General features: G+C 56.1%; 1 protein-coding gene across 3 annotated transcripts in view; it reads left to right on the forward strand.

The window, feature by feature from the left end:
- RIMOC1 (RAB7A interacting MON1-CCZ1 complex subunit 1) overlaps positions 1-23,644 on the forward strand; it is a 517,747-nt gene that overhangs the window by 293,012 nt on the left and 201,091 nt on the right. For all 3 annotated transcript variants that reach the window (XM_069627205.1, XM_069627207.1, XM_069627206.1), the window contains exon 4: positions 19,787-19,918. In XM_069627205.1, the coding sequence (XP_069483306.1) occupies positions 19,787-19,918 (132 nt within the window). The remainder of the gene's footprint in view (positions 1-19,786; positions 19,919-23,644) is intronic.

Here is a 23,644-nt window from a genome sequence, read left to right on the forward strand (position 1 = left end):
CCAGCACTGTGGGGAACCTGCCAGCAGGCCCCCACCCATGTCCAACCCATGTCTCCCACCACCCCCACCCCCCGCCACCAGGGGCAGCCTCCACCAGGCCCCCACTCATGTCCCCAATCACCCCCACCCCCCAGCAGTGCAGGGGCAGCCTCCACCAGGCCCCCACTCATGTCTCCCACCACCCCCACCCCCCTCCCGCCACCAGGGGCACCCTCCACCAGGCCCCCACTCATGTCCCCAATCACCCCCACCCCCCCCAGCAGTGCAGGGGCAGCCTCCACCAGGCCCCCACTCATGTCTCCCACCACCCCCACCCCCCAGCAGTGCAGGGGCACCCTCCACCAGGCCCCCACCCATGTCTCCCACCACCCCCACCCTCCCGCCACCAGGGGTACCCTCCACCAGGCCCCCACCCATGTCTCCCACCACCCCCACCCCCCAGCAGTGCAGGGGCACCCTCCACCAGGCCCCCACTCATGTCTCCCACCACCCCCACCCCCCCGCCACCAGGGGCAGCCTCCACCAGGCCCCCACCCATGTCTCCCACCACCCCCACCCCCCAGCAGTGCAGGGGCACCCACTACCAGGCCCCCACCCATGTCTCCCACCACCCCCACCCTCCCGCCACCAGGGGTACCCTCCACCAGGCCCCCACCCATGTCTCCCACCACCCCCACCCCCCAGCAGTGCAGGTGCACCCTCCACCAGGCCCCCACCCATGTCTCCCACCACCCCCACCCTCCCGCCACCAGGGGTACCCTCCACCAGGCCCCCACCCATGTCTCCCACCACCCCCACCCCCCAGCAGTGCAGGGGCACCCACTACCAGGCCCACACCCATGTCTCCCACCACCCCCACCCCCCAGCAGTGCAGGGGCACCCTCCACCAGGCCCCCACCCATGTCTCCCACCACCCCCACCCCCCCCGCCACCAGGGGCAGCCTCCACCAGGCCCCCACCCATATCTCCCACCACCCCCACCCCCCCGCCACCAGGGGCAGCCTCCACCAGGCCCCCACCCATGTCTCCCACCACCCCCACCGCCCAGCAGTGCAGGGGCACCCTCCACCAGGCCCCCACCCATGTCTCCCACCACTCCCACCCTCCCGCCACCAGGGGTACCCTCCACCAGGCCCCCACCCATGTCTCCCACCACCCCCACCAGTGCAGGGGCACCCACTACCAGGCCCACACCCATGTCTCCCACCACCCCCACCCCCCCGCCACCAGGGGCAGCCTCCACCAGTCCCCCACCCATGTCTCCCACCACCCCCACCCCCCAGCAGTGCAGGGGCACCCTCCACCAGGCCCCCACCCATGTCTCCCACCACCCCCACCCTCCCGCCACCAGGGGCAGCCTCCACCAGGCCCCCACCCATGTCTCCCACCACCCCCAACCCCCAGCACTGTGGGGAACCTGCCAGCAGGCCCCCACCCATGTCCAACCCATGTCTCCCACCACCCCCACCCCCCCGCCACCAGGGCAGCCTCCACCAGGCCCCCACTCATGTCCCCAATCACCCCCACCCCCCAGCAGTGCAGGGGCAGCCTCCACCAGGCCCCCACTCATGTCTCCCACCACCCCCACCCCCCTCCCGCCACCAGGGGCACCCTCCACCAGGCCCCCACTCATGTCCCCAATCACCCCCACCCCCCCCCAGCAGTGCAGGGGCAGCCTCCACCAGGCCCCCACTCATGTCTCCCACCACCCCCACCCCCCAGCAGTGCAGGGGCACCCTCCACCAGGCCCCCACCCATGTCTCCCACCACCCCCACCCTCCCGCCACCAGGGGTACCCTCCACCAGGCCCCCACCCATGTCTCCCACCACCCCCACCCCCCAGCAGTGCAGGGGCACCCTCCACCAGGCCCCCACTCATGTCTCCCACCACCCCCACCCCCCCGCCACCAGGGGCAGCCTCCACCAGGCCCCCACCCATGTCTCCCACCACCCCCACCCCCCAGCAGTGCAGGGGCACCCACTACCAGGCCCCCACCCATGTCTCCCACCACCCCCACCCCCCAGCAGTGCAGGGGCACCCACTACCAGGCCCCCACCGATGTCTCCCACCACCCCCACCCCCCCGCCACCAGGGGCAGCCTCCACCAGGCCCCCACCCATGTCTCCCACCACCCCCACCCCCCAGCAGTGCAGGGGCACCCTCCACCAGGCCCCCACCCATGTCTCCCACCACCCCCACCCTCCCGCCACCAGGGGCAGCCTCCACCAGGCCCCCACCCATGTCTCCCACCACCCCCAACCCCCAGCACTGTGGGGAACCTGCCAGCAGGCCCCCACCCATGTCCAACCCATGTCTCCCACCACCCCCACCCCCCCGCCACCAGGGGCAGCCTCCACCAGGCCCCCACTCATGTCCCCAATCACCCCCAGCAGTGCAGGGGCAGCCTCCACCAGGCCCCCACTTATGTCTCCCACCACCCCCACCCCCCTCCCGCCACCAGGGGCACCCTCCACCAGGCCCCCACTCATGTCCCCAATCACCCCCAGCAGTGCAGGGGCAGCCTCCACCAGGCCCCCACTCATGTCTCCCACCACCCCCACCCCCCAGCAGTGCAGGGGCACCCTCCACCAGGCCCCCACCCATGTCTCCCACCACCCCCACCCTCCCGCCACCAGGGGTACCCTCCACCAGGCCCCTACCCATGTCTCCCACCACCCCCACCCCCCAGCAGTGCAGGGGCACCCTCCACCAGGCCCCCACTCATGTCTCCCACCACCCCCACCCCCCCGCCACCAGGGGCAGCCTCCACCAGGCCCCCACCCATGTCTCCCACCACCCCAACCCCCCAGCAGTGCAGGGGCACCCACTACCAGGCCCCCACCCATGTCTCCCACCACCCCCACCCTCCCGTCACCAGGGGCAGCCTCCACCAGGCCCCCACCCATGTCTCCCCCCACCCCCACCCCCCAGCAGTGCAGGGGCACCCTCCACCAGGCCCCCACTCATGTCTCCCACCACCCCCACCCCCCGCCACCAGGGGCAGCCTCCACCAGGCCCCCACCCATGTCTCCCACCACCCCCACCCCCCAGCAGTGCAAGGGCACCCACTACCAGGCCCCCACCCATGTCTCCCACCACCCCCACCCTCCCGCCACCAGGGGCAGCCTCCACCAGGCCCCCACCCATGTCTCCCACCACCCCCAACCCCCAGCACTGTGGGGAACCTGCCAGCAGGCCCCCACACATGTCCCCCTGGCCCCAGGTCCTGACGATACACAATCATGGCAGTAATGGCCAGCATACCCAGCACAAACACCCAGGCAAGGATTGCATCCACCCACATAGTGAATGCTATCACATGACACAACCCCAATGGCAAGTATGCAAAAGAACACATGTCCGTCACACACACATACACAAAGGGTGCAAGTGAATGTCAAAACCCATATCATGACATGTAAGAAACCAATGAGAAAATAACACAAGTGTAAGAAAATATAAAATATGTATTAAATAACAAAAATAAGTTAACTTTTCAAACATACAACTATGTGGCTAAGTAAAGAAATGGTCCATGTCCGAGAACAAAAGTGATAAACAAGAAAACAAAGGAATGAAAAAAAAAAAATAATTGTCCAAAGCAATATCATGTAGTAGGAAATTAATGAAAAACCATTACGTCATGGTGAAAACAATAAGAAATTAAAAAAATGTATCTCCCAAAAAAACAAACTATATACAGGAATGTACCAGGGTCCATGAGGCCAACACCATAAATGAAACCTACTACTAACTAATGAAAAATATATGTACAAAAAAGTGGCCATTGTCCGAGCGGTCCAAAATAATAAAAAAAAATAAAGGAAACCTAGCACTAACTAACTAAATAACTATATACAAAGGCAGCGGGCAAGTCCTGCGGCTCACTTGGTGATGTTGCTGGCCAGGGCATCATCGAACTCCATGTCGATGTCCTGGAGGCGGGACTCTGTCCTGGCCCCGAGGTCTCGCAGGGACAACCCCATGTCCACCTCAAACTCCCTGCGAGCTTCCTCGAGGCACTCAGCCCGCCTCAATGCCCGACGCATGGAGAACTCCGCCCTGACCATGGCGAGCCGCTCCTCTTCCGCCCGCTGCCGCTCCGCACCTATCCGCTGGCCAAACTCCTCCCACACGGAAGACACCACCATCCCAGGGTTGCCCTGCCCTCCGGCCGATGCCTGCCCCTCTGCTCTTGATGGCCCCGAGCCATGATGCCTCCCACGTCGAGCCCGCTGCTGCCTCCGACGCCACTGCCTCTGCCAGCACAACGGCATCCAGGCTGATGGAAACCACCGACGCCGTCGTGCACGTGCCCTGCCCGATGATGCCGTCACATCTTCCATCTGCTGGGGTCCACTTGCTGTGTTGTCCACCCCTGCTGGACCTCCGACTCCCAACTGTGGCAGGGATGGGATCCCCACCGAGCTGGCTGCATTGGTCGGGGCAGGTCCACAGGGGGCCCTGGTGGCATCTGGGCCGGAAGACGGCAAGGAGAATGACCGGTGGATAGCCTGCACAGAGGAGGAGAGGGCCGTCAGATTGGCCAACACATGCAGGAAACCCCCGAACATGGCCGATCCCAATTGGGCCACGTCGGCACGGTGCACTTCGTGATGACGTGCGTGCTCCTCCCGGGAAGCACGCACGGCATCACGAATCACAGCCGTGCGCATCGCGACCCCAATCAGGACCTTCTCCACGCGGCCAGGGGTTCCCACGTCCGCAGGTGGAGGGGAGTCAGGTGACATGGACATCCCCTCTACCTGCGGACTGGCCTGGGACGGGGCATCCCTGCTGGTGCATGGTGGTGCACTCACAGGGTCAGGGACAGCGACATGCACAGGCCCCTCCACGGTGACCTGTGCTGCCTCCTGGCCCTGGCCCTGGACTGCAACACTTGCACCAGCAGGGATGCTCCCACCAGGCCCCATGTGTGCACCAGTGTCGGCCTCCTCCTCCTCTGTGCAAACCACCAACCTGGATGGCTCCTCACCGTCTCCCGCCGTGGCAGGCCCCTGTGGGGGCTCACCCACCCCTTCCGCTGCAGCCGTGGGGGCATCCCCGCCGCCTTGCTCCACAGCGCCGTCTCCGCCCTCTTCTTCACTAGCCGCTGCGTAGAGGGAGACAAAGGACACAAGCATCGGGCTACTGTACAATGGTCCCCTAGACAGGAAGCAATAGCAGATGAGCACCACTGTCAAAGTACACTTCCATCATGTCCCTCCACAACACATGGGTCAGTCCAGGCAAAACACACACAGTAACAGGCATGGTGCATGCCATGGACATTTCCATGCATGTCCAATGGACTATTGAAACATTCAATGATATGTAACTCACATGCATCATGGCTCATGCATATCACATGCACACACTTCACCTCAGTCACATCCATCTGGCCCCAAACACACCAAACACAGGGGAAACAAGGGTAAGTTGGGTGCGTCACTGAATCTGTGCATTGTCACACACATGTGTCATGCATCCATGGCATGCACAAGTCACAGACACACAGGTCAGGCACACAGACATGGCTACCATATATGTACCTGGCATCAGCACCCATCCTTCACCCCCATCCATGTCCAGGTACAGAGACTGGCATGCTCTCATGTCCAAAATCTGCATAGGGCTCCCCATGCCGCATTTCAACACATGCAACAACCATGTGGGTCACACATCACTGGTCGCACATGCATTACCATGATGTCCCTGCACACATACATGGCCCATGGCACACATACAGGCAAGTATCATAGAACCAGCACACCGCAACATGCCCTGTCTCACACAGTAATGCTTGGACACTTACCGCACAACTCCAGACGGGCCTCCCTCTCAAGGACCTGGGCGTGGAGCGCTGGGCGTACGCGTTCCAGGACCCTCTTCTGGATGGAACTCATGCGGCCCCGGCCCCCCTCCACGAGGCGCCGGGCCTTCACAAGGGTCCTGGACCTCAAGTCCTCCCAGCGCTTCTTGATCTTCTGGACGTTGCGGGTTGCCACCCCCTCCGTGTTGATGGCAACCACACAGTCGGCCCAGATCCTCTCCCGTCCTTCCTTGCTGGCGCGGGACGATCCAAAGAGGGCATCATACTGCCCCAGGACATGCTCCACCAGGACACCAACTTCGGTGGCAGTGAAGCTGGTGCCCCTCTGGCTTGGGGTTGCCACTGGTGCCAGATGTGGAAGTGCCCGACATGGCAACCCCAGAGGCAGGTGTGGGTGGGCAACTGGGTCCTGGGGCTGGGCTGTGGAGCGATGTAATCCCAGTCGGGAGTCTTCAGTTCCAGCAGGGGTGGACACAGCAACTGGACCCCTGCAGATGGCTGATGTGCAGGCACCAAATAGCAGGGCACGGTGGCAGCAGGCAGGCAGGCAGGCAGGCAGCAGCAGATGGCACGTGGGAGGCTGCTCGGGGCACTGGGGGGCAGTAACTCGGCCTTCTGGGCAGGAGCGTGGTCTTCCGTGTGTTTTCGGGTGGCCAGCTTGATACGGAGTGATTTGGCACGTGAAATTCCTGCACGTCAGCGTGAAATCCGAGGAAAGGCCCTTATCGCGTAAGCGCGTCAGCACGCATACGCGATTCTATTGGACCAGAGTCCCTCAGCGCGTAAGCGCGTCTGACGTGACCCGCACGGGTGTTCCCCACTCAGCACGTGATGACGGAGCACACATGGAAATACTGAACGTCAGAGTGTCATCGCGTGTAATTGGACAAAAGTGCGCGTACACGCGATTGGCCTATGTACGTGTATTTCAGGGGTGCGTCATCTCGTGTAATTGGAAAAAAATGCGCGTACACGCGATTGGCCTATGTACGTGTATTTCAGGGGTGCGTCATCGCGTGTAATTGGACAAAAGTGCGCGTACATGCGATTGGCCTATGTACGTGTATTTCAGGGGTGCGCGGGCACTTACACACGCAAGTACGTCAGCGCACTTGATCCCGTGCTGCGTGGGAATTTCCACACGCTATTGGACTGGGAACTAGATTCCAGGGGTGCGCCGGTCACACGCTCGCCTAGAACACGCGCAAAGCATTAATTTGCGCACTTTTCAAATAACAAGCCAGATGCCAGGATGAACATACCGTTCCTAGCAGCAGTGGCAGTGGGCTACCAAAGGAGGAGGAGGAGGAGAGTCAGGGCCAGAATATTCACACCCAGAACCAGCCTTTTCGGGATGCCTGATGACCAGGTGTATGGAAGGTACAGGTTTCCACCACACATAATACTGGACCTGGTGAGTGAGTGGGAGGATGACCTCACATCACCCACCCTGTGCTCCCAAGCACTCAGCCCCCTGGAGAAGGTCCTCAATGTACTGCACTTCTTAGCCACTGGATCATTTCAGCGGACAAGTGCCATAGTGGGTGGGGTGTCACAGGCCACCCAGTCACGCTGCCTACACCAGGTCTTGGACATCATCACTGCACACCCATCAGTCCGCAGGCACATATACCTGCCCAGAACACCTGCTGAAAGGCATGCTGCCGCCCTGGATTTTTACGGTGTGGCACGATTCCCCAAAGTGCTAGGTGCCATCGACTGCACCCATGTGGCTCTACGTCCCCCCAGGGCATCTGAGCACATCTATAGGAACCGCAAGCACTGGCATTCCATCAACGTGCAGGTAGTATGTAATGCCAAGGGAATCATCACCTCAGTATATGCCAACTATCCCGGGTCCACCCACGACAGCTTCATTTACCGAATGTCCACCCTATGCCGGGACATAGATGCTGGGCGGCATGGCGATACATGGCTTCTTGGTGAGTATGTATGCCACTGCACATGCATGCATGTTGGATACTGAGCAAGGTCACAACCCCACCAATGATACCAATCACCACCTCCACAGGGGACAGTGCCTACCCTCTCAGCCCCCACATGATGACGCCAATTCGGAACCCCACCACGCCACCCGAGGTAAGATATAACACAGCCCACATTACAACCCGGGGCATAGTGGAGCGCACATTCGGAGTGCTAAAGTCACGCTTTCGCTCCCTTGACCGTTCTGGCGGGCAGCTGTTATACGCTCCCCCAGTAGTGTGCAGGATCATAGTGGCAGCATGTGTCCTGCACAACGTTGCAACACGCCGGGGCCTGCCCGTGGACATGGTGGTGGCCCCACATCCCCAACCACATGCACAGCCGCTGCGCATGGGAGGGGAAAGGGCACGAGGGGAGGCAACCCGTACACAGCTAGTGGCTAATTACTTCACATAGTATACACTCCCCTGTGGAGTGCACACTGGCCTGGCACATTCCATCTGACAATCAATGATGACTCAACCTGACACTGATCCTGGATGTCTGGAGATTCAACCGTGAAAAGCATATCAGCCTGAGTTTGTTCACCTGGAAGTGTTACAATGTGTGCATCCCTACCCACACACAACACCAATGCAGTTTTGTGAAGAAACACATTCAAGCAGCCAAAATGAATACCCACTGGCTAAATGCAACAAGAGGACAGTGCCATGTCACCCAACCCATCCCCAGCACCGCCACACAACACACCGTGCCATGTCATGCTATGTGCAGGTAAACAAAGTAATCCCCACAACATGACAAGTGTTGCGATGTACAGTGTCCCCAATTGAAACTTCCTACACCTGAAATGCTCACTGTAATGCAGGACAAACAACAAACTTGAGCACGTACTACCATTAACATGACTTCAGTAATGTAATAGATCAGTTGTCTCACCACCTGGATTGCCTGCACTCCCACCACTTCCAACTGAACAGTGTTGGTGCCATGTAGAGTTGTAGGTGCACTGCTGCCAACAAGGACCCCATCTCCAGACTAGAGGGCCTTGTGTAGACATGAGGAAGGGACCTGCAAATTGGGAGGCAGACACAGATGATGAGTTACACATCAATGCAACATGCAGTGTACAACACAACAGCAATATGCACTAGGAATGTATACACAGTATTGACTAGACTACCCACACATGTAGTGGGAGTCCAATGTCACCATGTACTTCAATGTCACTTGGGCACACCCTTTGCAAGCCCATGGAAACGGGAAGCTGGAGGGGTGTGTGTGACTCAAACCCAGGCATCTGAACCTAATACATGACAAGCCTGCATGTGCCCAGCCACAATGCAGCGTATGCCCACAGGAACCACGGAAGCCAACAAATTGTCCCAAAAAAATTTGGGAAAAATATAAAAATTAAAAAAAATAAAAAATGGCCATTAAAGGGCCCGGGGGGGTTGGGGAGGCCACCCAGGAGGTCCGAGGTCAGGGTGCACACCAGAAACCACCTGTGTGGATCCTGGGAAAAAAAAACACCTCCATGGGCTCATGGCCCACACGGCTACCCTATTGTGGGAGTATCACTGCTGTCGCTATTATCACCCTGTGCAGCTGCATCCGGAGGTGGTTGCACTATGGGAGGCAGCCCACGCAAGGCCCTACTCTGTTCCTCCATGGCTGCAAGCATGCGGGTGTGGTAGGTCTCGTTCTGGAGGATGAGTGTGCGGAGGTCCCCATGCAACAACTCACGGGATGCCCGGACCTCCGCCCTCGTTGCTTGCATCTCAGCTGAGAGCGTACGGGTGAGACGCTCCAGCTGCTGTTCTGTCCTTTGGTGTGTTGAAGCCTCTAGCTCAACAAGAGTCGTCCTGAGTTGATGTAGCTCCTGCCTCAGGGCTTCCCTGTGGCCCTGGGACTCTATGGAGATGGCCTCCTGCAGAGTCGCCAGTGCCGCCCGCCTGTCCCTGTTGGACGCCAACATGTCCTCCCTGTGTGACTGGCAGATGGAGTCGGTTGCCTGCTCTAGTCGCTCCATCAGCCTTTCAGGGGGGACAATGGAAGTGGCCACCCTATCCATGGCCTGAGCCATCATCTCGGATGATGCTGCCTGTTGGGTAGCCATACCGTAAATGGATTGCTCCCATGCGGTATTGCCAGGTGGCGTACGGCCACCACGTCGGCGGGCACCACACCTGTCTGGGGCAAGGCGGACTGCGCCTTGCTGTGCCGGCACAGCCTGAGGCTGCAGGACTGCATTCCCCCTCTGATCTGCTGGCCCAGGAACAGGATCAGATGTCGCGGAGTGTGACCCTGCATCCGTAACCACCAAAGGCCTAGCTGCCAACACTGACATCCCCATTGAGGGTTCTGACCCTGGTGCAGGTGGGTGGGACAGAACAGATTCCCTCCCTGGAACACTCACCTGCGACGGCACGTAGGTCTCATCATCCGAGTCAACAGCTGAGTACAGCTCGGGGGAGGTGCAGCCAGAGACACCCCTTGAGAGCACGACCTGCAGCACTTGTGGGTTTTCACCCACCAGCACACCACGTCCCTCACTGGTGGTTGGTCGGCCCTCGGAACCCTCCTGGGTCTGCACCATCTCCACAACCCCAGCAGTATCAGGTGCGTCTTCCCCTGCAATGACATAATGACAAAGAAATGGAAACCCGCATTAGCACCATGGCACACAATGAGGGCTGAGAAGCAAGAGAACCAGTACTTGATTGACACATGTCCCACATGACTAAGACCCTCCCATGCATGCACCCTCACTGCGTATGAAGGGCAGGCAAATGGCACACACTCATTACACAAAGATGGAAGTTGAACACATTTCATGCATGCTGCCTGGCAGTGGCATCACACATTGCCCTGTGATTGCCAGGTGACACACACATGCCATCACACAGATGGCATGTGCCATTGCTATTGAGTGTAGATGGAGAGGAGGGCAGCACTTATTCATTCTGTCCAGTTCCCACATGCAATAGCTTTTCTAATTCAAACAGGTCTGCTTTATCACCTGGAGCTGGCAGTCCAATATGGTCCAATTGCACAGGGACATGTGTGAACATATGATATCCAGGTAACAAAGTAACTCCACTTTACCATGGCCATGCCATACATGTGACTAGAGGACTGAGGAATGCCTAGTATAAGTGGTGGAATGCATACAATCTGTCTGATTGAACATAGGAAAATAAGCAACAATGTTGTGGCAAGGTGACACTTCAAGGCCAACTTGGGTGCTGTTGGCCTAGATGTCTACTGTTGGCAGAAGGGATACTGCAATGGCAAAATGCAGCTGCGCAGGATGTATTGCATGAAGCACATGGCTGACCCATTCGACTCAGGCGCACACACTCTCAACTGGCACACAAACAGATGCCCTCACACACACACCATGCACATGGATGACACACACATGCATGTGCACTCACCGGACAATGCCTCGTAATCAGGCAGATCTCCCACGCCTTGGATCTGTTCCTCCGTGACGTAGGTCCCAGCAACTGACTCATGTGGAGTGAGTTCCATGTCTTCTACTGGAGACCCACCTCCAGTCACTAGAGTTGCGGCATGACTTGAGGCCAGCTTCTTCTTTGCCCTGCGCTTTAGGTCATTCCAGCGCTTGTAGCAATCATTGGCTGTGCGCCTCACGATTCCAAGGGCACTTACGATGTCCGCAACGGTCTGCCAGTGTGCCTGGCGTTGTGCAGGTGTGGTCTTGGATCCTGCAACAATGACCATCTCGTTATCATGTCCGGACACATACTGGACAAGTGCATTCAGTTCGTCATCCGTGAAGCTGGGCTTCCTCGACGGACCGGACTGTGTAGCCGTGTCTGGGGCATCAGCCTGTGCCGGACGAGCACTCTTCCTCTTCCGCTTGGAAGGTGGTGGTGATCCTGAGTGTCCTGCGCCGCTCTGGACACTAGGGGCAGGAGCCCTGGTGGGCTCTGTATCAGGTGTGTGGGATTGCACACTCAGCATGGGAGTTGGTGCAGGCATTGGCTCAAGTGTAATGGTGTCATGGGGAATGTCAGCAGAATGGACTAGGACGGACACTGTCCTGGCTGTGTGTGTGAGAGCTGGGGTGGATGGAGCCGCAGCTGCCCCTGCAGCCTCTCCGCCCTGCCTACTTGGGGCAGCAGATGACCTTGCTGCCCCAGATCCACGTGGCATGATAGCATCAACGTGCACCAGCGCACGTGTCGTAGCCCTGCTGACCTGGAAGTCAGCCATGGAGTCAGCCAGGTCTGGTGCCACAATGGGCTGGTCCAACAAGGGCTGAGCATGGATGGTGTCAGCCACTTCAGCCTCAACGGGAGGGGGGGAGGGGGGGAGGGGGGGGATGATGGGTGCCCTTGACTGGTCCTCCACACATGTGGGGACAGGCTCACCCTGCAAGTTACGACCACGTCCCCTACCGGATCCACCACGGCCACCACTTGTGGCTCTTTCACCTTTGCCACCCTTACGGAATCCTCGCCTCCCAGCCATGGCACTGATATTAATGTGCGTATGGGAGTGGCTGTAGACAATTGTCCTGGGCAATTGGGGGTCAAAGGGGTTGGGTACCAGATGGTAATTGTACCCTAGTGCTCTAGCACGGCTGATTGTAACCCCTGGGGAAAGATGACGGGTCACGCAACGCACAGGAGGCCCAAAAAAGGGAGATGACGTGCACGCAACCCCTCCTAGACCACGTGTGCAGAAATAAAAACCTGCACTACGCTGTGGCACCCAGTAACACAAGAATGAACGTATGCGTGTCACACGCAGCCTAGAATGACCTCTGAAGGGGTAGGCACGGGGCAAGCACAGAAGTTAGATACGTGCGTGACTCACCGTCTGCCAGGTAAAAGAGCGTGAAAAATGAGCGCGTTTGGTTGGCAATACCCCCGCCAAAAGAAGATGTGTACGCTGTCTGAGAAGACAGGACAACAGTAGAAGGGGACACTGTTTGAGGGAACAGGCCCAGGTAAACCAGTACAAGAGAAAAATGAGAAAAAGCTGTCAGAGGTAACAGGGAGTACGAACTGGAAACGCTGTGAAGTAAATCGCGTGTGAAACGACAAGAAGTACAGAATTCACCCACTCGCTCTCCACGAAAAGCACGTACAAGGAAATGGTGTTCTACACGTACCTTATATACAGGCCCACACGTACAGCGTCACTTACGCGGCGTGTACGTTCACCAATCACACGCTTTGTCACTCCTGCGTGTAGATCCATTTTCACCAATCACACGCTTTGTCACTTCTGCGTGTAGATCCATTTTCTCCAATCACACGCTTTGTCACTTCTGCGTGTAGATCCATTTTCTCCAATCACACGCTTTGTCACTTCTGCGTGTAGATCCATTTTCACCAATCACACGCTTTGACACTGGGACGTGTCACGCAACATTTTCCTGCACGTGCAGGTGACTATAGGCGCGCATATGCTGGTGACGGGTTTACGCGCTAAGGGCCTTTCCTCGATTCACACGCTGACATGTGGGATTTTCATGTGCAGAATCACTCCCTATCAGGCTGTCCACGCTTTCAGACACGAAAGACCACGCTCCTGGACAGGAGGCCAAATTACTGCCCCCCAGAGCCCTGAGCACGCTCCCACCTCCCATCTGCGGCTGCCTGACTGCCTGCTGGCCACGTGCCCCACAGTGCTGGTGGGTGGGGGTGGTGGGAGACATGAGTGGGGGCCTGGTGGAGGCTGCCCCTGGTGGCGGGAGGGTGGGGGTGGTGGGAGACATGGGTGGGGGCCTGGTGGAGGCTGCCCCTGGTGGCGGGAGGGTGGGGGTGGTGGGAGACATGGGTGGGGGCCTGGTGGAGGCTGCCCCTGGTGGCGGGGGGGTGGGGGTGGTGGGAGACATGGGTGGGGGCCTGGTGGAGGGTGCCCCTGCACTGCTGGGGGGTGGGGGTGATAGGGGACATGAGTGGGGGCCTGGTGGAGGCTGCCCCTGCACTGCTGGGGGGTGGGGGTGATTGGGGACATGAGTGGGGGCCTGGTGGAGGCTGCCCCTGGTGGCGGGAGGGTGGGGGTGGTGGGAGACATGGGTGGGGGCCTGGTGGAGGCTGCCCCTGGTGGCGGGGGGGTGGGGGTGGTGGGAGACATGGGTGGGGGCCTGGTGGAGGGTGCCCCTGCACTGCTGGGGGGTGGGGGTGATAGGGGACATGAGTGGGGGCCTGGTGGAGGCTGCCCCTGCACTGCTGGGGGGTGGGGGTGATTGGGGACATGAGTGGGGGCCTGGTGGAGGCTGCCCCTGGTGGCGGGAGGGTGGGGGTGGTGGGAGACATGGGTGGGGGCCTGGTGGAGGCTGCCCCTGGTGGCGGGGGGGGTGGGGGTGGTGGGAGACATGAGTGGGGGCCTGGTGGAGGCTGCCCCTGCACTGCTGGGGGGTGGGGGTGGTGGGAGACATGGGTGGGGGCCTGGTAGTGGGTGCCCCTGCTCTGCTGGGGGGTGGGGGTGGTGGGAGACATGGGTGGGGGCCTGGTGGAGGGTGCCCCTGCACTGCTGGGGGGTGGGGGTGATTGGGGACATGAGTGGGGGCCTGGTGGAGGCTGCCCCTGCACTGCTGGGGGGTGGGGGTGGTGGGAGACATGGGTTGGACATGGGTGGGGGCCTGCTGGCAGGTTCCCCACAGTGCTGGGGGTTGGGGGTGGTGGGAGACATGGGTGGGGGCCTGGTGGAGGCTGCCCCTGCACTGCTGGGGGTTGGGGGTGATTGGGGACATGAGTGGGGGCCTGGTGGAGGCTGCCCCTGGTGGCGGGAGGGCGGGGGTGGTGGGAGACATGGGTGGGGGCCTGGTGGAGGCTGCCCCTGGTGGTGGGGGGGTGGGGGTGGTGGTGGTGGGAGACATGGGTGGGGGCCTGGTGGAGGCTGCCCCTGCACTGCTGGGGGGTGGGGGTGGTGGGAGACATGGGTGGGGGCCTGGTGGAGGCTGCCCCTGCACTGCTGGGGGGTGGGGGTGATTGGGGACATGAGTGGGGGCCTGGTGGAGGCTGCCCCTGGTGGCGGGAGGGTGGGGGTGGTGGAAGACATGGGTGGGGGCCTGGTGGAGGCTGCCCCTGGTGGCGGGGGGGTGGGGGTGGTGGGAGACATGGGTGGGGGCCTGGTGGAGGGTGCCCCTGCACTGCTGGCGGGTGGGGGTGATAGGGGACATGAGTGGGGGCCTGGTGGAGGCTGCCCCTGGTGGCGGGGGGGTGGGGCTGGTGGGAGATATGGGTGGGGGCCTGGTGGAGGCTGCCCCTGCACTGCTGGGGGGTGGGGGTGATTGGGGACATGAGTGGGGGCCTGGTGGAGGCTGCCCCTGGTGGCGGGAGGGTGGGGGTGGTGGGAGACATGGGTGGGGGCCTGGTAGTGGGTGCCCCTGCACTGCTGGGGGGTGGGAGACATGGGTGGGGGCCTGGTGGAGGGTACCCCTGGTGGCGGGAGGGTGGGGGTGGTGGGAGACATGGGTGGGGGCCTGGTGGAGGGTGCCCCTGCACTGCTGGGGGGTGGGGGTGATTGGGGACATGAGTGGGGGGCCTGGTGGAGGCTGCCCCTGCACTGCTGGGGGGTGGGGGTGCAGGGGGACATGAGCAGGTGTGCAGGGTAGTCCCCTGTTTTGTAGGCTGCCTGCAGGGGCCGTGGAGGGTGTACAGGGAACACCTGTGAGGACCCACCCAGCCTAATCGCGTGTGTGACTTCCCACGCACCCCTGTAATACACGTACCCAGCCAAATCGCGTGTGATTATTCCCACGCACCCCTGTAATACACGTACCCAGCCAAATCGCGTGTGATGATTCCCACGCACCCCTGTAATACACGTACCCAGCCAAATTGCGTGTGATGATTCCCACGCACCCCTGTAATACACGTACACAGCCAAATCGCGTGTAAAACTTCCCGTGTACCCCTGTAATACACGTACCCAGCCAAATCCCGTGTGATCATTCCCGCGTACCCCTGTGATACACGTGCCCTGGCTAATCGCGTGTAAAACTTCACGCCTACCCCTGTAATACACGTACCCTGGCCAATCGCGTGTTAAACTTCCCGCGTACCCCTGTAATACACGTACCCTGCCTAATCGCGTGTATTACTTCACGCCTACCCCTGATATGCACGTTACCCGCTTTGCGTTCCTTGTTTGGCAGCCCTGTAAACTGGTCCAGGGTTAGCGCAGCCCTTTGCGATGATTTAGCGATTTTGATGGCTTTTCCTTGCGCGAGGGCGTTCTTGGGGGCGTTACTGGCGCTGCTGCAGGGTCGCTGCGATACTCTGCGCCACGGCTGGTTTGGGAGCCTAAAATCCATGAATACGCTGTGCGCGGAAATCGGTTTTAGCGCACGTGCCTGGCGCAGACAATCGCACGCGGACACTCTGCGCCAGCCGCTTGCGACACTTTTCTGCGAAATTCTATGAATTACCCTGCATGTTCAGTGCTGAGAAGGGAACCTGTATCATCCCCACTCTGAGAGACATTAGGAACTTTGAGATTCCCTAAATTTAACTTGGGGACCAACAAAGTATCCTGACACTTTTGAGTTACACTTTGTCATCCCGGTTTCATATTTTGGCCCCTGAACTGTAAAAGGTTAAAAATAAACCATGTTAAAACTTAAACCATGTTAAAACTTAAACCATGTTAAAACTTAAACCATGTTAAAACTTAAGTTTGAGTGATTCTGGTCTGTTGACACCTGTTACAAGTGTGACAACCCACACAGCATCCTCAGTGCATACACTCTCCTACTACTTATGCATTATCCAACTGCACATTGACCTTATATTACGCATTACACCACACACTACATACACACACTCATACTGTGCATACACCCACAAAATGCTCACACGTACATACACAAACACACCCTCACACTGCCTATCGACCCACCCATTGCACATATATCCACACACTGCATAAACCATGCAGCAATCTCACACTGCAACTGTCCCTTCAGTTTGCACATGCACCTTGTGAGAAACTCATGGTGACAACATGTAAGACAGACACAAGTGATCACAGTTCAATGGTGTTTATTGAACAATGAATGATGTATGCAGGTTGGGAAAACACCTATTCTAAACCTAAATCTAAGCTAAGAGCAAGCGTCAACCATCAAATAAAAATAAAGGCTGTCCTAATAGTGTTGTGTCAAACCAAAAGGGGCCTCTACTAAGAAACCTATTGCCAAACCTCACAACTAATACAAAAAGGGGTGTGGGATAGTTCTCAAGAAAAGAAAGAAGTGTTCTCAAATAATATGTCTGTATACTTTAGTCGGGGTCTCCCTTCCCCACGTTTTGGACACAGGGTAAGATGGGAGCTTGGAGCACAGTAAGGTCTTAGGCCTTTCCAGCATGAGACAACAGTTCCAATGACAGCTATTATGACACACTCTTGGGTTTGTCTAGCACGAGATGACAGTCCAGCTTTAACCCTCAAGCTTTCCATAATCGGGGCTGTCGATGGGCAAGTCTCGTTTCACTTGAATGTCTCTTGCCGTCGAGGACCTGACAAGTCCAAACAACAAAACCAACAATTGAAAGTTCCTTTCCAATGTTCACTGGGTGACGATTCACTCCTGACTCCCCTTTTCTGGGCTGACACCTTTCAATTGTAATCTACATATGTATTTATCAGTTTCTTCTTGAAGCTTGGATGATGGCTTCACCCCTGGATCTCCCTCTGACGGGCTCGTACCTCTCTTGACTGTCAGAACTCAGGTGATGGCTTCACCCCTGGATCTCCCTCCGCCGGGCTCGGACCACTCTTGACTGCTAGTACTTGGACGATAGCTTTATCTCCGGCATCCCTCCTCCGGTTTACCCTTGCTGTTTCTTTAACTTCTCTTTTCTCATTCTAGGTTGACAACTTTTCACCCTTGGATCCCCCTCTGCTGGGCTACAACCCTTTTCCATTCTTAAACCTCCATTCACCGGGTTTACTGTGGCTCTCGATCAGGATGATAGTGATTCACCCCTCTTTACTTTCAATGTTCACCTTCTTTTATCTTTTTTACAGTTCACAGGTTTTAGGTTTTGCTTCCCTTTCTTTCACAGTGTTTGTAGATCAGTCTTTCGATTTTACAGGGATTTTGCTTGATCCTCTGTATGACCACTTTGACCTATTTTGCTCGCCTTCCTTCGGCCTTCTGGTACTTGTTGTTTTTCTCATATAAGGCTTGACCAGAGTCTCTCGAGGTAGCACCCACGTGGTGCCGCTTTCCCTCTGTAACTGGTCTCCCCTTTACACTTTTTACAGTTCATTCAAAGCTCAATAGCTTTGGTTCAAATCTTGCCACTCCTGCAATTTTCACTCAACGCAGCCCAGTTCTTATTGGTTCTTCCCTCGGCTGTGATGAACCGCTTGGCTTTTGGCTTCTCTGGAGTCAAGGCCGGTACTACAGGCGCTGGAGCTTCCCTCGCTCCTGCTTATTGGCATAAGCTTGCCTCATGTACTGTTGACATCTGCTGAAGGACACTTGTGCTACTGTTCGCAGTCTTAGGCTTACGAAGGTTCTGCGGGCCTGGGACGAAAAGGGCATGGTCACTTCTCTCCTCGCCATCCTCTCGATTCCTGACGCCTTTCTCCTTCTTTTGAACTGCTGCGTGGTAGCCGTCTCGGCGTGCTGTCTGCTGTACTTGCCTTGTTCGTACTGCGCTTTCCTGCTCCACCTTTTATCCCTGTGGAGAAAAGGATTGGCCGTCAGGTATGTGTGGTTCAAGTTAATTGCCTGACTTTGTCTCACCTTCGTGTCGGGACATGACAGGTAAACGGTTTTATTACAAGTTCGTAAAACAGTGTTTTTGTCAGGAAAGAAAGGGGTTGGAGTGTCGGATTGCCCTACGGGATATAGTGAAGAAGTGATGTGATTATCAGACGGGAGTCGGTTGATAGACTGAAAAGGACAAAATGGGTAAGGTTTGTGAAATGGGGGCGAATGACCAGGATGAAGAACAGACATGGGTGATGGTGGGAACAGTAGTGTTCTGTCATAGTAGGTTGGGATTTTGGACAATAACAATTAGAGGGACGGGATTGGTAGGGTTTGCGGGGTAAGCAGGGCTAGCTGGGGTTGTGACATGAACAAAAGGGATTGTGGGAATCGTAGGGTTTTGTCTGATCAGGAATGCAGAAAATGATAATCAGAGGAGCGGAAAGAAGAAATGGAGACCAGTGAAACAAGGATTCTAGGAGTTATGCTTTTTGGGTGTAAGCGGGTTTGGGACCTTCAAGGGTTGATTACGTACGGAGGGGTTGCAGGAGGAAGGGAGGCAGATGCAATACAGCCCATGAAAGCCTCGGATATCTTGCCCCCTTCTCTCCTTCTCTGGCTCAATACCGCGTCTCACCTGGGGTAGTTCACCTACCCAGGTGGTCCTCCCTCACTGGTACACCCCCAGGAACTGGATCCAACAGCGATGGCCGTGTCCTGGGCACCTGAATAAGGGATTCTTGAGGCTTTCCCAGGAGAATACCCTCAGGTTCTCACAACTTTTGCACTGGGCATATGACCAAACACTGTACATACACCCTTGCTCTGCTCTCACCCACAAAATGCAAATTCCCTCACACTGCCCCTACTCCTAACCTACATGCTGCCTGTACAAAAATAAAAATATATGGCTTTGATAACGATTGCTAATCCAGTCTATTTGAAGACTAAACTGGAGCAAGATCAGTCCACCAGGTGCCTCCGCTCACCCTCCCAAGCGTTATTAAAAGTCCCATGCTATCAGAGAGCTCGGTTGGGGGGGGTGATCCTTTTTGGTCCTTGCCCCTTCCTTGTGGAACAAGTTACCTGCTCCTGTGCATGAGATCGAAGATTACCTTCAGTTTTCGAAAGGTGCTGAAGACTCAACTTTTCGAACTCTTCTCATGACGTTGTAGCACACCTGAACGTTTGTCTTCTCAATGCCTAGATCCTTTGCGCCATAGTCTATGCTCTATAAATATGATACATTACATTACATTATATAACTGTTTCATTTGTTTTATCATTGCAGGAACCAACCACTCTGAGTCCAGAGTTGATGGAATGTCTGTACTGGAGAAAAGGAGCCTTGCTCTATATGTATTGTCACACAATCCGGCAAAATGAGGAACGGATCGGTGAAAGTGGTGTTATTCTAGACAAGGTATAAGTTGGAAAAAGGTTGTTTTTATTTATTTTGTAACTGTTTTTCTTTTTTCTTTTCATGCTTTTCACCAGTTCCTTATATAAATTGCACCATTGATCTAGTTAGAGTCAAAGTCATTGCCACAAATTTAAATTTCGAATGGATTGTGTCCTCCCACGTATTCCTCATCTTATGATATTCGTATCCGCCAAATTTGCTGTTCGGGAAACATTTTTTGCGGGAGAGGGCGCTGTGCACGAGGTCGTGGCATCGATGTCCCTCGATGGGCTCCGTACCGTGTCGACGTCACCATCAGTATAAGAAGCTCGTGCCGTGCCCGTTGGCTTCAGTTCCGTTTTTCTGATTGCTTCGCTCTCGTGAACGGCGCGCTTCGAAATGTTCTTCAAGAAAATGTCGTCTTCTTCCACCCCTTCTACTCCCAAGGCAGGGTTTAAAAAATGTATCGACTGCGGATTGAAAATGTCGATAACAGACCCTCACCGCGTTTGTCTTTGGTGCATAGGTTCAGACCATCGAAACCGGCGACTGTGGCTCCTGTCAGTCAATGACGGAGAAGGCCCTTTGTGAGAGAAAAGGTAAACTGGCAGTGGGGCGGGAAGCTTCCAAGGCCTCTTCCAAGGCCTCCTCAAAAAAATATAAAAAGTCGAGCGATTCAAAGGAATCGTATTGCCGTAAACATTTTAAGAGGTCTCGATCACGCAGTAGATAGAGACGTTCTTCATCTTCTTCATCAAAGAAGGTTAAAAGGAGACACAGATCTCCCTCCTCTTCCTCTGATACGTCTACCGAATTGGTAAGATGTCTGACTAAGTCGGATTCCACAAGAAAATGGGATGAATTTAGAAGGAAGAGGATGAAGGTCTTTGTCATGATGCCTACCCCCGGCCATCAGGACCAAGGCCCTCAGCTCCGGGAGCAGACATCCAGACATTTGTTTAAACCTCAGCAGCCCCGGCTAGGGGCTGTCTGGGTTCAGTCCTGGCGCCTTAGGCGCCAGGCTCATCATAGAAATCAGTCCTGGCACCATACGCGCCAGGCTCATAGACTTTACTTACCTGATGCAGACCATGCTGCAAAAGAGTCCAAGCCTACATGAGGCCTGGATGGGACTATTTTGTTACAGGGACTATTTTTTACTCGGCGTGGCTCTAGGGAACTTCTTACCTGGAACTACTTTGGAGGCTATTTAAACCACACCCGAACAGCAGCACATGCTTCGCATTATTCTGCATCCAGCAGCGTGACACTCGTCGTGCCTGCAGCCAGCATCCAGTCTTCTGCCACGCCCGCGTGCCTGCAGCCAGCATCCAGTCTTCTGCCATGCCCGCCTCGAATCCGGAGCTCCTAGAATAAAGAAGAAGAAAAGGACAAGGTTAGAAAATGAACTTATTTCAAATTCCTCACCTAATTCCGGAACCATTTCATCTCCGGACCTGGAAAGTACATCAGTCCTGCACGCGTCGCTTCGCCAGCTCCAGCACGGCGCCATACTCACCAGTTCTCACAGCATCTTTCGATCCGGCACTGTCTCCATCATTTCGTCGCCGTAATCCGGCACCTAGGGGACACAAGAAAAAACAAGGTGAGCCAAGGGAATCAACAAATACAACCTCTTACCACCATAGACTTACCTGATTTACCACCGGTGGTATTATTCCATAACTCTCCCCATTTTCATATGCCGCATCTGTAAAGAGGGAGAAAAAGAACACGTTGACGCATGCAATAGTTACCGGACAGCGTTGGGTAACACAGACTCTTACCTGAACGCCAGCAGCAGCTACAAGACCTTCTTCTCACAAACTCAGTTGCAATTTAAGGAAGGAAGGGGACAAGAGTGAACATCGGGCACATTGAACTCTTTGAACTTGATACTTACCAATCCCGCCAGGGACTTCAGAGTCAATACTTACCAGAACTCTCCCAACGCCTTCAAACCAGTGAAGTAACTGGTATCTACGCGCCCCTGCAAGACACGCAGGATGGAGAGCTCATCTTTTACGAACATAAGGTGAGGTTACTAAGGGGATATCGGAGGTGATTAGTGGGGGAGAGCGAGAACAGTTGGGAGGCCATCACTAAAACCCACAGGTGGTTAATCCCTGTCTCCACTTGCAGGAAAATACTTCTTCGGGTCCAGCAGACAAGACTAGGCGGGCCAGTCCAGACAGTCATCTCTGCACTACGCATCACGTTGAAGGAGACCGCAGCTATCCGGGTCTGATCGACACCGCTGTGGGGTCCAGGTGAGCGTAACAGTCTTTGAGAATGCGGCCTCAACCCCCTCAAAGAAACCTCAAAAGAGCCAGACCTCGGTCGCTCCGTTGGATGACGCAGGGGAGTGGAAAGATCCAGTAGTAAAGGTGAACATCGGAAATCTTGAGTTGACGTCAAATCGTCGAAGACTCATCGAGAATCGAGTGTTTCTCCGACACCGACAACAAAACATATATCGTCAAAGCCCTCGACGACTTCCTCAACGCCATCGGCGCCAATGACTTAGACGTCGAAGGCACAGGTGTTTTCGACACCTTTGTCGAATACGTCATTGGTGCCTTCGAAGATTCCTTCGATACCATTGAAGATTCCTCTGATTCCTTCGCCCCAAACTCAAGCACAGGAAAGGAGATTTACTCCTTTACCCAAGTCAGACTTCTTTAAGCCTGTGTCTTCTATATTTGAAGAAAGTGCCTCAGAAGAAGAAGACATTTCTCCTTTTGGAGTGTAATATGGTACCAGAGAGCTTCCTGAAGAATTAATCGATCCAGAATCAAAAATGAGAGACCTGTGTGACACCCTTCACTCTGCTAGTGGCATTGATACATCACCGGAGCTAGAGTTTGCAAAACCTGACCCAGCAGAACATGCAGATTCAGGGTACAGGAGGTTGATGAATAGGGTTGTGGAATACATGGGCTGTGGTAGATCCTCACCCACAGTTCTCTCCTTCCAGAGGGCACTTCAGAGGACAGTGGAAAAAAACGGGGAGATTCCTGATATTGCTTCTGCAGTCAACAGTAATTTTCCGAAGAAGTACAGAACTTCGAGTTCTGACCCTGATTACTTAAGGAGGCATCCCACTCCAGAAAGTCTGGTTATTCAGGCAGCAACTTCGTCTAGACAAACAGCCTATCTATCTATCCCCCCGGATAGAGAGGATAAGTGGTGGATGCTTGGGCCCGTAAGGACTTTACCTCAGGTAGCATGGCTCTCAAGTCTAAAAATGTCACCTGTACCCTGGCCAGGTTCACTCATACCGTGTGGGACTGCATTTCAGCGGCAGCTGATCATATTCTGGAAGACGAGGAAAGGGAAGGCTTCCTGAATATTGTCAAAGACGGAAAGGAGGCAATGGGGGAATGTCTCCAGTCTGGACTGGATACTGCTGATAGGATCAGCAGATCCATGGCTGCAAGCACTGTGCTACGCAGATTTGCGTGGTTGAGGAAGTCGGCGTTTGCACCAGACGTGCAGGCCAGACTACTCAACATGCCTTTTGATGACTTGAGGCTGTTTGGCAGTAAAACTGATGAAAGCTTAGAAAAAGTGCAGACCTCAAAAGCGGCGGCTAAATCTCTTAGTGCCTCTATGCGACAGCCTCAGAAACCTTATTCGGGCTCATCTTCCTGGAGAGGTCATTCTTTTCGGTACTACTCCTCTTTTGGTAGAGGAAGAAGACAGGCCATACAAAGAGGTAAAAGAAATGTCACTCGTGGTGGACAA

The sequence above is a fragment of the Ambystoma mexicanum genome, chromosome 6p (assembly GCF_040938575.1).
Source record: "Ambystoma mexicanum isolate Mex_15411 chromosome 6p, UKY_AmexF1_1, whole genome shotgun sequence".
In the NCBI taxonomy this organism is placed as follows: domain Eukaryota; kingdom Metazoa; phylum Chordata; class Amphibia; order Caudata; family Ambystomatidae; genus Ambystoma; species Ambystoma mexicanum.